Raw genomic sequence first — 14,504 nt, forward strand, 5'->3', positions numbered from 1 at the left:
TGACAAAGCCAGGACTTGAACCCAAGTCCTCTGGCTTTAGTTTCTCCCTCATTGGAGGTCTCAAGCAGAGGCTGGATGACTACTTTGTTGGATTTGTCATAAAAGGGACTCTCCTTCAGGCAGATACAGATCCAATTATCTGGCTTTTGAGGTCCCTTCCAACTTGGAGCACCCTTGACTCTGAATGAAAGGAGAGCCCCTTCACATCTGGAGATTAGCTTTCTTGCCCAGCTGTTTGACTGGTAATAGGAAGCAATGTGCCCACACATTGTGTCAAGTTCATCAACTGTCCAAGAGCTCAGTCAAGCAATGAGACTTGACAGCATGTTGTACATTGCTCCCATGTATGCCTTTTTCAGGAAATTCAATTGACGCCATGTCAGAGCCAAGGGGTCCAGGTGAGGCAAACATCACCCACTACTGGGCTTGTCTCTGGTCTTTCTAGAATCTGCATGTTTGGATTTGGTCAGGTTTCTTGTAAGGATCCAGAGCTGGAGGCAACCATGAAGGAAGCCGCCAATGAATGCATTCTGAGAACAATTCCATCGACTTTTTTTTGTTAAAGACATTTTTTCAAGTGTAGGATTAACTTTTTCACCTTTGTTTTATATTCACTATCTTCTTTTGAACCTCTCAGGGACATGTGAGGTAGATACTCCAAATTCTATTATTATTAGTATTATTAATATACTATTATTAGTATTATTAATATATTATTATTACTAATATAATAGTAATAGTATTACTATAATAACTAATACAATGCTATTATTACTACTAATACAATAGTAATAGTACTATTGTAATTACTAATACAATAGTAATAGTACCACTGTAATTACTAATACAATACAATAGTAATAGTATTATCAGCATCCTCATCCTCATCTGAGTGGTCCTCTAGATGGAGCGTTGGACTTGCCGTTGGAAGGTTGTTGTTATTGTTCAGTCATGTCTGACCCCCCATGACCCCATGAACCATAGCTCATCAATATTGTCTGTGAGGTTTTCTTGGCAAAGATACTGGAGTGGTTTGCCATTTCCTTCTCCAGTGGATTAAGACAAACAGAGATTAAGTGATTTGCCCAGGGTCACACAGCTAGTAGATATCTGAGGGCCGATTTGAATTCAGATCTTCCTGACTCCCTCAGGCCTAGCACTCTATCTACTGAATCACCTACCTGCCTCTGCAGTTGGGGAGACCTGAGTTAAAATCTTTTCTAGCTGTATGACCTTGGGATAGTCACTATATTTCTCTCAGCCTCAGTTTCCTTATTTGTAAAATGGGGGGATAACAATACCTATCTCCCCAGGTTATTGTGTGGCTCAAATGAAATGACACATGTAAAATATTTTGCAGGTGATAAAATACTCTGTTAACTATTATTATTATTATTTTGTTTTTGTTCAGTCATTTCCAGCTCTTCATGATCCTGTGTGGGGTTTTCTTGGCAAAGATATTGGAGTGGTTTGCCATTTCCTTCTCCAGTGGATTAGGCAAACAGAGGTTAAGAGACTTGCCCAGGGTCACACAGCTAGTAAGTGTCTGAAGCTGTATTTGAACTCAGGTCTTTCTGAGCCATCTAGCTGCCTCCATTATCATTACTGCTATTATTATAATCCCTAGTTTCCCTCAAAATTTAACCCAAGCACTGTTTTCTATAATAAGTCTCTCCTGCTTCCAACACCCCAGTTTCCAGTGCCCTCAACCTCCAAATTGTCTCCAAATTGTTATTTATTTTGTTTCTATCTCTGTACGTACATGTTTCTCCCAATAAAATGTAAACTTATTGAGGGCAAGGACTGAGTGACCCTGAGTAGGCCACTTAGCCTCTAATCCTTGGTTTCTCCATCTGTAAAAATAAAAGCATCTACCTCAGAGGGTAAATAAAAGGATTAAAGGAGATAACATATGTAAAGCACTTTGTAAACCTTAAACTATTATGTAAGTGTTAGCTATTATTTATCTCATTTTGTCACTGTATCCTCAGTACCTACTATGGTGCTCACGATGAATACTTCATAAATACTGATTATTCTCATTTTATGGATGAGAAAACCGAAATTAACTTGATTCCATGGCTGAGAAGTGTTTCCTATGGGAAGTCAGTGGGTTCTCCTGCGTCAGAGGGAGGGCAATGGGGTACAGTGTCAAAGAGCACTAGATTTGCAGTCAGGGGACCTGTGTTTGAATCCCACCTCTGTGTGACTTTGGTTAAGTTCCTTAATCTCTCTAGGCTTCAGTTTTCCCATCTATAAAATGAAGGGGTTGGAATAGATGACCTTGAAGGTCCTTCCCAGCTTTAGATGTATGATTCTATGAGATTCCTAAACTATCTGTTGCCTCACTTGGGAAACAAAGGGAAAATTGAATGCTTACAGCTGAAACTAGGACATATCAAAGAATAAAAAAGACATGTGTCAGGTGGTACCAAAGAATAAGAGATTTGATTTAAATTAAATTATTCATTGAGTATCTCAGTTCTGCTACCTACTAGCTGAGTGACCTTGGGCAGGTTACTTAGAATTCAAGAATCTCAGAATGGGAAGGGAGCTCCAATGTCTTCTTGCACAGCCCTTCCCTGACCAAGAATTCCCTTTAGAATATCCCTGCCAAGTGGTCAGTCACTCCTCCAAGGAACAGCCAACTACCTCCTGAGCCAGCTAATTCCACTTTGGGACACATGATGGTACCAACAAGCTGAGCCGAACTTAGGGCGTATGGAGACCCCCTCCATAAGTGAGCTATGTGTACAATCAGCAGGATTAATGTTCTTAGGTTAAGAGAACATTCCACTATAACACACTTAAGTCTCATGTTCTTAAAACATAGAATGTTAGAGCTGGAAGGGACTTTAGACATTAACAAATCTCCCCCCACTCCTTTGTTTGACAAAGAAGGAAACTGAGGCCCTAAAGTTTCTACCACAGAGTTGAGAATGGATTCAGGTCTCTGGACTCTCCAATCAATGGCCTTCCCGTGGAACTATACTACTTCTAACTGAAGGAAGTAGGCCATGACAATGGCAGAATTTCAATGAGAATTTCTAGGGTTTGGGCGAGCACCTGAGTTAGAAATTATGTTCCCACCAGGCAAGAAACATAGGAGATTGTTCTGTTGACAGCCGAGTCTCATTTTGACACTTGGGTGATTTTTTTTACCTGCTACTTTGCCTGATTGTACACACATTAACAAGAGAAAACCCTGTTGCTCCTTGATAATAGGATGTCACCTGGGACTTACTGGAAGTCATTTGAGATTCTCTCATACCCTAGGAAATAGATTTTTAAAAATGTGTAAGGTGAGGATTGGAAAATACCTGGCTAAAAATGAGACCTTAGAGGCTCAGAATTTGTCTTGACTTGATAAGCTCCAACACCTTGTGACTTTAGATCACCAGCATGGTATCTTTCTTCTAGTCACCATTTTAATCCACGGAATTTTCAGGTGGAAGGGACCTCAGAGGCCGTAATATACAAGGTAAGTGCTAATCCAGGCTCTGCTCAAAGACCTCCCGAGGAGGGGGAACCCACCACCTCCCGAAGCAGCCCATTCCACTTCAAGGAAGCCCTAAGCGTTGGCCAGTTTTTGCTGATGTCAAGCATAAATATGCTTCTCTAAAACTTTCATCTTTTACATCTAATTCTGCCCTCTGGGGCCAAGAAGAAAAAGCCTATTCCCTCTTGCCCACGGTAGCCCCTCAGACACTTGAAGACAGCAGTCAAGTCCTCCCTATACATTCTCTTCTCCTCTCCAATCCCTTCAACTAATCCTCCTATGGCATGAAGCTGAATGAAGCCTTTCACCATTCCTGCCTGCCTTCCTCTGCACATTCTCCAATTTATCAATGTCTTTATTAAAACATGGCACCTAGAACTGAACACAACAATTGAATATGATCTAGTGAAGGGAGAAAACAAGGGGACTTTGTGCTCCTTTGTTCTGGACACTGTTACCTCTCTCATTTAATGCCACAGTAGCTCTCTGAACTGCTCTATGACAGCATTGGCTCATATTTTACAGAGGAGGAAAGTAAGGCCCAGGGAGAAGTGACTTGCTCAAGTTCACCTAAATCATAAGTTGCAGAGCCATTTAAACCTCGGTCTCTGACTCCAAATTCAGAGCTCTTTCCATTGCAACACACCCTCCCCATTCCTGGGCCATATCAACTTTGAGAAAGTTGAATAGAAGCCAAAATTCCTTGTGTTTCAGTAATTCCTTCACAGGTACTTTGGCAGAGCAAGTACCGGGTCTTACAAGAAGGCAAAGTAAAGCCCTCTTTGATCTGATCTTACTTTCCAACAAGCTAGCCTGCAGACAGCCTGGCTGTAAAAGCAGGAGGATGAAGGTGGTTTGGAATGTTCAGAATGTTATGGTGGGTCCCTGGGCTGAGCTTGGCCAGTAGCCAAACCTGCGCTGTGAGCTAGGTTAGATGCTGTTAGTACTGCTGTAATAATTTCTTCTTATTATTATTAATACTAGTAATAGCTAACATTTATGTAGTGCTTATTATGTGCCAAGCATTTCTCAATTATGATTTCATTTGATCCTTACCACAACCCTGGGAGGTAAGTGCCATTATTATCCCCATTTTACAATTGGGGAAATTAAGGCAAATGGAGGCCAGTTCCAATTTACATAGATTTAGACTTGGAAAAGATCTCAGAAATCACCTACTCCAGCCACCAGTCCAGTTGTATAGATAAGGAAACTGAGCCCCAGAGGAGGCAGTGACTTGCCCAGGGTCACACAGCTAATATATGTCCGAGATGGGTTTCGAATCCAGATCGCCCCAATTTCCAGGTCAGCACTCTAGCCATTACACCACATGACCATCAAGTGACTTGCCCATTATTACACAGCTGGTAAGTGTCTGAGGCTGCATTTGAACTCAGATCTCCAGGCTCTATCCACTCTATCCAATGTGATACCTAACTGTCTTGTTTATTACTGTTGTTGTTTTCTTTGGCTGGGGGATGGCTCTGCCATGAATTGTACTTCCTTTGCAAAATGAAGGAAGAGAGTTGTACTGGAATGATCGTCTTAGGAATGCTATGTGGGACATTATTGAACGAACTAAGGAGGTTTAGCCTGGGATTTGTTCTTGAAGTTTAGATTCAGTCAAAGGGCCACACTTGAGGACCTAGTGGGCCACATGTGGCCTTGAGGTCACAGATTCCCCAACCCCTGGTCTAGGAAGTTTCTAGTGTAGAAACTCCCTGTACCAAGGCAGATATGAAGTTGTCTGAGGCTCTGAGAGTTTAAGGGACTTGCCCAGGGTCACATAGCTAATAAGTAGCAGCAGGCAGGATTTGATCCCAGGATTTCCCAGTTTCATGCCCAGTACTCACTATACTGTACCAAGCTTCCCCTGGTTATCATAGGAAGGATAAAATTAGATATATGATTTTAGGATTTCAGGGCAGCTAGGTGGTTCAGTGGATAGAACATTGAACCTGGAGTCAGGAATACCTGAGTTCAAATCCAGCCCCAGATACTTATTAGCTATGTGACCCTGGGCAAGTCACTTAACCCTATTTGCCTCAGTTTCCTCATCTGTTAAATGAGCTGCAGACGGAAATGGCAAACCACTCACCACTCCAGTACCTTTGCCAAGAAAACCCCAAATGCAGTCATTAAGAGTGGAATATGACTGAAAAATGACTAAACAACCACTTTAGGATTTCAGAAATATTTAGAAGCATGAGGTCCCACGAGCTGGGGGACATCTGTAAATGCGTTGTCTACTTCAAACAGAACTGGGCCAGTGGAAAAGGCACTGGATTTGGAGCAAGATTTTCCATATCTGCAAAATGAGATAATGGGATAGGATGGCCTTTGAGGTCCCTTCCACCTCCTGATCTGAGGTCCTGTAAACTGTTGTAAACTGTTGTGAACTGTTGTAATGGGATTCTTGAGAGGTCGTTGAGGAACAGCCATGGCTCCCTCGGAGGACCCTGATGAAGCAACCATTTACAGACTGTCAAGTATGTTGGAGATGAGTAGGGGCTGGGAGGGAGTCTGGACAACAGCAGTTGAGATCATCGGACATCTTCTCTACCCTCTCCCTGGGCACTCCCTCCCCCACAATGAGTTATAACCTGGCATGCCAGCATGCAGGAGCTGGAGTGCACAAATATGAGAAATATTCCGAGATGAATCAGTGGAATGTAACGTCCAAGTCCACTCTTCTCCTGCTAAGAGGATAACAAAAAAGGGCATGGAGATTACAAGTGAACCTTGGTTTACACAATTAGGTGTGTTCCAATTCCAGGAAGACCTGATCCAATCTAACAAGCATTTGTTAAGTACCTACTGTGTACAAGGGGCTGGGCTAGCTCCTGGGGATAAAAAGGAAACTGAGGCATACTGATATTAAGTGAGTTGCCCCAGAGTCAGACAGTCAATAAATGTTTGAGGCTGGATTTAAACTAATACTCTAATCTACTATACTCTAATACTCTATCTACTACACCACATTCAGTTCTTTTTTTTTTCCATTTGTCATTTTTCAGTTGTGGTTGACTCTTCATGACCCTGTATACATACATACATACACACACGTACATATAATACACATATACTTGTACAACATAGTACACATATGTACACATATGCAACACATATCCATACATATATACACACTTCCTACCTAGCATCATACAGTGAAAAGAGAGCACTGTCTCTGAAGTCAAATGACCTGGGTTTAAATCCTGCCTCTTGTGCATATTGTCTGTGTGACCCAGGCAGGGCACTGTCCCTTAATGCACCTCAGTTTCCCCATCTGTAAAATGAAGCAGTTGAAAACTAGGTGATGTTGAAGGAGCCATCTGGCTCCAGATCTGTGGTCCAATGATCTACCCATCCCCTTTCCCTCTAGTTATCTTGTGCAGAAATCTGGATTTTATTCACTGAGTTTGCTTAAAGGACAGCTTCTTGACCTTGGCAGTCCTGGGGAGGCCAATAGTCCGCTTCTCAGATTGGGATTTTTAAAAAATTTGTAATTGAAGGAAATGTTAAATTACAGTTAGTGGTTAGTGAAAATAAAGATGTCTTTTTTTCCCATCCAAGTTCATGGACTACCTGAAATCTATCCATGGACCCCAGTTTAAGAACCCGGGGCTTAAAGTAGAGTTTTACAGAGCTTAACCTAGAGACGGAGACCACTGAGTCAAGAGTACCTGGGTTCAAATCCCATCTCTTATATACAATTGTTGTACGGTCTTAGGTGAGTCACTTAGCCTTTCTGATTCTCATCTGTTAAATGGATGTGATAACCATGGTCCCTATCTCAAAGGGTCGTTGTGAAGGTCTAGTTGGAAAGTGTTTGTGAAAATTGATTAATTGTGGAAATATGTTTAACATGATTACACATGTACAACCTATATCAGATTGCTTGCTATCTTGGGGAAGGGAAAGGAGAGGGAGAAAAATTTGGAACTCAAAATCTTATAAGAATGAATGTTGAAAACTATCTTTACATGGAATTGGAAAAAATAAAATGCTACTTAAAAAATAAAAAAGAAAGAAAAGAAAATGTTTGTGAACTGCTTTGCAGAGGTTAGTTTAGGACTGTTTTCTCCTCAAGGAGAATCAGGAATACTTCTCCATCTTAATAGCAGGCTTCTGGGTCCTTGGGAGGCATTGATACAGAAGTTATTGATGAGATACTATGTTTCTCACATCCCTTCTGCTCTAGGGAAAGATGAGGCAGCTATGTGATGTGGTAGACAGCTAGGTGGTGCAGTGGATAGAGTGTCAGGCCTAGAGTCAGGAAGACTCATCTTCCCGAGCTCAAATCTGGCCTCAGACACTTCCTAGCTGTGTGACCTTGGGCAAGTCACTTCACCCTGTTTGCCTCAGTTTCCTCACCTGTAAAAGGAACTGGAGAAGGAAAAAGCAGACCACTCCAGTATCTTTGCCAAGAAAACCCCAAATGGGGTCACAAAGAGTTGGACACAACTGAAAAACAACTGAACAACTGAAAGGATAGTAGTGGATAGAGTATTAGACCTGGAGTCAGAAAGACCCAGGTTCAAATCCAGCCTCAGACAGTTATTGGCTATCTGACCCTGGTTCAAGTAACTTAACAGCTGTCTGTCTCACTTTCCTCATCTGTAAAATGGGGGAGATAACAGCACCCACCTCCCAGGGTTGTTGTGAAAAATCAAGTGAAATAATACTTGTGATATGTTTTACAACTTCAAAGCACTATATAAATGTTAGCTAGTGATATTATTATGCAACAAAGGAAGAAGGAGTAATCACAGATAAATCAGTCCCTCTCTGTTAAGCAATATTGACCATTCCCAGACTTAGCTTCCATGTACGTTAGGCCCCTTTTCTCCTATTTTATTTCCTCCTCTCGCCAATTCTGTGGAATGTCCCATTTGGACCAGAGGTTTGGCTTCTGATATCCAAGGAAGACCGGGAGGCCTGCTGCAGGAAGGGCCTACATTCATACCTAACACATCTGCTAGGACTGGACTTGGAACGCAGAGCTCACGGAAGGAGCCCAAGGGCCAGGGTGGAACGCACTATTGGCAAGGTCTGGGGGGAAATCACAGGGAAATGGATTTACAGCGATGATTAATCCTGGGTGGACAAATACTAGAAAACACATGTGCATTTTCTGCAAAGAACTGCAGAATCTGCTGAAATAAGTTAGCCTACTCCAGAGCCCTGCAGTCTGCCTGAGATCTTCAGTTCAAGGTCAGGGTGGGGCCCCGAAGATTTGGAGAAAAACAGGAGACCTGGCAATAAGCCAATCATTTGGGGAGAGTCCTCCTGCTCTGAATCTGCTCACATACGGTGTGGTAACACAAGGTCCCTGGACCTCACAAAACTAGACCAGGAAGTTGCCCTAGGGTGGATGAGGATGCAGGAGAGGCATAATGAGATTCATCATCAATGTTCTCCTAAGCCGAGGTTCTTCCCATAATAGTTTTGATCAATAGAGTCATTCACCCATATTCAGGTTGGCTCCTGCATTCTTCCAGGACAATCCCCCACTTCCCAGCCCAGCAGCTGAGCAGACCTGAACATTCTCTATTAGTCTCCTCACGTTTCTTTCTTTAGCAGCTGAGTGCTGCCGGTTGGGAGGAAGAAGGCTGAGGGGTTGTTTATGAGAAGACCAGACTGAACACCACTTTGGAGTTACAATTTTGCTATCTACTCCCTGGTCTCCCATGATTACAGCTAGCTCTTTCCCCAGTAAAGAACAGAGGATGTCTCTCCCTCCCCTTCCTCGGTGGAGCCTCGAATGTCAGTTAATTTGGGTGCCACCTACACATCCCTCGTCTAGGGAGCACTGAACAGTCTAATTTGCACATTTTGCCTCCAAAAAAGAGATATAATTGAAATAGAGAATGGTATGTGTTCTGGGGGAAGCAAGGGCCCCTAAAAATAGTGCCTCCAAAGTCAGTCATGTGGCACCTCCAAAGAGGGTTGGTCAGACACACTCTCTTTGAACTGAGCAGCCTGAGAACACAGTGCTGGGTGCAATTTTCTGAAGTGGAGGTATTTTTGTCCTTGCACAGAATTAGTGAAGTGAAGGCGAGGCCAGGTCATCCCCCACCCCTGCCCACCCAGCCTGCCCAGCAGGGTGACTGCCTCTAGTGTTCTGTCTGTTTTCTAAAAGTGGATGAATGAGCTTCCTGTCTCTCCGTAGAGCAGCTGATGGAAAGAACACTGGGACTCAGGGGCTGGGGGTGGTCAGGAGGCCTGGATTGGAGTCCCAGCTCTACCCCACCAGCCCTGTGACCTTGGGCAAGTCACTTTCTCCCGCCAAGCCTCAGTTTCCTTATCTGTAAAACAAGGGGAATAAATTTTTGTGTAATAGAGGACTAGATTTGGCATAAGAAAGATCTGGATTCAAATTCTGCCTCTGACACCCACTTGATAAGTGATACTAGGCATGTCACTTCTCGATCTCTTCAATATGTAATCAGAGTAACAAGTTCAATATCATGTATTGAGTGCTGGACTCAGACTCAGGAAGACCTGGGTTCAAATTCTGCCTCTAATATTTATTTGATGTAGGACCATGAGCAAATCACACATCTCTGAGCCTCTATCACTTCATCAGCAAAACAGAATGACAATATCTACAATTCCTACCTCATGGCTTGTTGGGAGGATCAAATGATCCATGTATGTACAGTGCTTTATGTGGGGGGTGGGGGGAGCAGTGCAGAATAAACATTTATAAAGCGCCTACTATGTGCCAGGCACTGTGCTAAGCACTTTACAAATATTATCTCATTTGATCCTCACAACAACCCTGAGAGTTGGGTGCCATTATTATCCCTATTTTACAGTTGAAGAAACTGAGGCAGACAGAGATTAAGTTTCTTAACAGTAGTGTCACACAGCAGCTAGGAAGCGTCTGAAGCAACATTTGAACTCAGATCTTCCTGACTCCAGGACCAGTGCTCTATACCTCGAGCGCATTGCCTCTCCATGAACCCACACCCCAGCAGGGCCTTAGCTAGGTGGGATCTTAGAAGCCCTTGAAGCCGATCCCTTCATTTTTTCAGGTAGGGTAACTGAGGCCCAGAGAGGGGAAGGGATTTGTCTAACGTTACCCAAGCCTCAAGTTACCCAAATCTCAAGCTGAGATTTGAACTCAGGTCCTGTAGCTCCAGATCTGGTTCTCTTGCCAGACCATCACCTGGCTTCTCAACACTTTTATTCAATCATAAAAAGCAATCGTTTTAGTCATCTGCTCGATAGTCTACATTAAACATAAAGTAATAATAGCAGGAGAACAACTTGGTGGGTGACTCAGTGGAAAGAATGCTAGACTTGGAGCCAGGAGGAACTCTGAGTTCAAATGCTAGCTTTATGACCCTGAACGAGTCATTTCATAGCTCTGTGCCTCAGTTTCCCCATCTGTAAAATGGGGATAACAATAGCATCTCCCTTAAAGGGTTATGTTGAGGATCACGAGAGATAACCTTTGTAAAGTGCTGTATAAACCTTGAACTGATATTGCTACTGCCCCAGGACTGCTCCTGGGGCGCCCTTGATGAGATTAGAAGAAAAAGAGGTATTCGTAGTAATAGACTTTTCTAAATTCCTTTTAAGGTTTACAAAATACTTTATCAGTGCTGGGTGTTAAGCCAAAGGAATGAAGGGGAGAGAAAGGAAGAGACAAAGGATCATGATGACAAGAGAAGACCCCAAACAAATCTCTCCCTGGAAAGAGGCTTCGAGCTTCTTGAGAACAGGGACTGCTTTTGGCCTTTCTTCTTACCTCCAGGGCTTAGTAGGGCTTAAAAATGCTTCTGGAATAACTGGCTGACCTGGATGGTCTGTTCTTCTGTTCAAGAGCATTTCCTACTTTTAGAAGTGGGAAGGGCTCTTCTAGACCACTGGGTAGCTAACCCCTCACTTAACAGATGAAGAAACTGAGTCAGAGAAATGAAGTGATTTGTTAATATGTGTCCAGAGCTAGATTTGAAATGGAGGCTTTTCTTGCACTGTCTACAGGCCCTGATACTTCTCATTTAATATCAAGACACCATCCTCCCCACTCCACAGGTACCCCCCACCAGACACACACAGCCATCATCAGCTGACTGACTCTAAGTACAGCAATGTGGTTGAACAATTATATGATTATTCAGTCACTGAAGACAACCAGCTTGGATAAAATGAAGTCCCAGAGCAACTCTCTTTTTCCCTGAAATAATTTTTTAACCTTAATTATGTGGATAATTACCTCAACTCTTCCCTTTGCTCTGCCAGTATAGATACTGCCCCTGACTTTTCTATATCCCTCCTTGCCCCTCAAGTTCCCCACACTCAAGAGGAGTTTCCTCCTTTCATAATAATAATAATAATAATAATAATAATAATTATTATTATTATTATTGTTGTTGTTGTTGTTGTTGTTGTTGTTATACAGTGAAAGAGGCCTTCTAGCAATCCCATGGCTAACTCCACAGACTATCTCAGGTATGGTGAGAAATCTGGAGGACCCTGAGAAGATGCCCCAATCACAGACAAGAAGCTGGAAAGATCTCAGAGACCATTTGGTTTAACTCGTCCATTTTCCAGATGAGGAGACCAAGGCCCAGAGAAATGAAGTGACTGGCTCATAGTTGCACAGGTAATAAATAGCAATGGTAAAATTTGAACCTGTCTCCTCTGACTTCAAATTCATGAACTCAGAGAAGGTAAAGCCTGCCCAAAGCCAGAAGAAATTAGACTGATCTCTGGTACCTGGATGAATTCTGGCTCCAATCTAACCTCCCTCTCTCCAACCCTATCATTATTAATGGGGCTGTTTATCTTCCAGTCTCTGCCTCGTGGAAGAGCTAGGATGCCTGGGTCGATGAGGAGGCCACCATCTTATTATCAGATTCTGAACCGTTTTGTTCACCCAACAGAGGAGGTCACACAAGGCTGCCTGAAGAGATGCTCCTCCAAGGCTACCCTCAGCCCACCCACTCACCGTTCCCAGCTATCTCTTCTGCCAGGCACTCCGAGGATTCAAAGCCTTTGTAAGGTTCTAGCAACCTTCTCACGCAGGAATGAGGTTCTCCCTGACCCCAGGCTCTTCTTCCTCCACCTTAAAGTGTTCAGACCCTTAAACATTCCCTCCTCCAGCTCCGCATCGATCACAAGCGCGGCTCCAAACAGCCAGACACAAACAATTCCCCCTCAGTAAGGCAAGTCTCTGCTTCTGAGCGCCTGGCCATATCAGACCCTTACCTTCTGTGATCACCCAGAGGGGCGAGCTCCCTAAGACCAGTAGCAGGATTTGAAAGTGCCACATCTTCTTCTGCCTGAATAGTGCAGGCCAGGGGGATGCTTTCTTTCAGGAGAACCGCAAACTGGCCTCGTCTCCAGCTCGGATTAGTCCAAATCCTACCAGCTGAGGGGGAGGGAAGGCAAGAATGGGGGGGAGTCAGAGAGCGTCCAGCCTCTGAGGATTCCCCTGATGGGTGGGTCTCTGCCTCCCACAGAGAGAAAACGAGAGAGCGAAGGCAGATCCGAACTGGGGACCAAACTTTCTAAAGAAAAGTTCCAGTCAGCAAGCGGCGCAGAGCTTCTTTCCAGCGAGGGGAGGGAGCAGTGATGCATAAGGTGGTCTCCGGGAGGGAAGAACACTGGGACCGCCCTCTCTTCTGTTTGGCCAGTGTGGAAAACTATGAGCTCAGAGCAGGTTTAAAGTTACAGGGCTGCAGCTGCACTGCGTGGGTCTGAAGTGAGCCTAGGGCCCTTAGATTTGGGAGGATTTGTTTTGATTTGTCTAGGGGTGTCAGGAAAGGTCGTGTGGGCTAGGGGAAGCACTTGTTTTATCATCATCATCATCATCATCATCATCATCATCATTATGATTATGATTATGATTATAATTAACTACCTCTCCTCGGCTTTCGAAGGCTAAGGGTTGGTAGAGCGATTTGGACTATAGCAATGATATCAGAGGTCTGGTGCCCCCCCCAAAAAAAAAACCCTTCATTTTTACAGATGAAGAATGAAGGCTGTTCTGGCTTTTCCAATTACGTAGAAGAGTGAGGGCCTGGCTTTTGGATGAAAGAATGCTACCGTGGACGTGGATGGGCTGGTGGGTGTGGACGAAGAGTACTGGTTCACCTCGCATCTCTAATACTTGTTCCCTATGTGACTTTTGGTAAGTTTCTGACCCTCTCTAAACCTCAGTTTCCTCATTTGCAAAATGAGAAGGACCTACTAGATGTGACCTCTAAGGACTGTGATCCTGTGAACACAATTTCAAAACCTGGCATTGCTTTTGCTGGTAAATTTCATATGTATTTTAGAGCTTCTTTAAAAAAAAATTTGAGTTGTTTGCTCTAAGCATTTGGGTGGGCTTATGGGCAAACTGCCAGACTCTTACCCTGCTAAATGAGTATTTGTCTGGATTCAGGAATAGCTGAGTTCTGGCATGAACTGTTTCTAAGAGTCAGCTCTGAAGAGCTCCGAAAAACTCCTGGGTTCTATAATGGCCAGAGCTTTCAAAGAGTGGTCAGCCTCCTTTGTCCTACTGATGGGCAGTGCAAATCCTAAAGTGCAGTGGTCTTTCTACTTTGAGATTCTACAATTCCTATTATAAGACATCCTTAACTGACAAAGGGTGGGGATGGGGGCTTGGCTTGCATGTGAACCAAAATTCATACTAAGGTGTAAATGACTTATAGCAGAGCCTTTCCTGAGAGCAGATTTGCTAGAAGTTATCAGAGAGAGAGAAGGCAGCAAATGAGAGCATCAAAATTGCAGGGGATGGGGCAGACACGGGGTATATGATTGTACATGACCAAAGAAAAGAAAAAAAGAAGAAATAAAGGGGAAACAGGATATACTTACTGCCTTTATTACTATGGGCAAGTCATTTTTCCTTTCTGAGCCTCATAGGAGCCTAAACCTAGAGGGATGTCCAAGCTTATATAATCCAACCCCTTCATCTTACAGGTGAGGAAAGTGAGGCTCAGAGAGGTTATGAAACTGGCACAAGGTCACACAAGTAGTAAAC

The 14,504-nt window shown here is 43.5% G+C and overlaps 1 protein-coding gene across 3 annotated transcripts in view; it reads right to left on the reverse strand.

Moving 5' to 3' along the window:
- Positions 1-13,091, reverse strand: part of PDPN (podoplanin) — a 42,290-nt gene extending 29,199 nt beyond the window's left edge. For 2 of the 3 annotated variants that reach the window (XM_020973515.2, XM_020973508.2), the window contains exon 1: positions 12,722-13,090. In XM_020973515.2, the coding sequence (XP_020829174.1) occupies positions 12,722-12,785 (64 nt within the window). In that variant the 5' untranslated portion in view covers positions 12,786-13,090. Of the gene's footprint in view, positions 1-12,721 lie in introns of all 3 variants that reach the window. The other variant, XM_020973497.2, reaches the window with a different exon arrangement.
- Positions 13,092-14,504: the final 1,413 nt, after the last annotated feature.

The sequence above is a fragment of the Phascolarctos cinereus genome, unplaced genomic scaffold (genome assembly GCF_003287225.1).
Source record: "Phascolarctos cinereus isolate Bilbo 61053 unplaced genomic scaffold, phaCin_HiC Scaffold_726;HRSCAF=1367, whole genome shotgun sequence".
NCBI classification, from domain to species: domain Eukaryota; kingdom Metazoa; phylum Chordata; class Mammalia; order Diprotodontia; family Phascolarctidae; genus Phascolarctos; species Phascolarctos cinereus.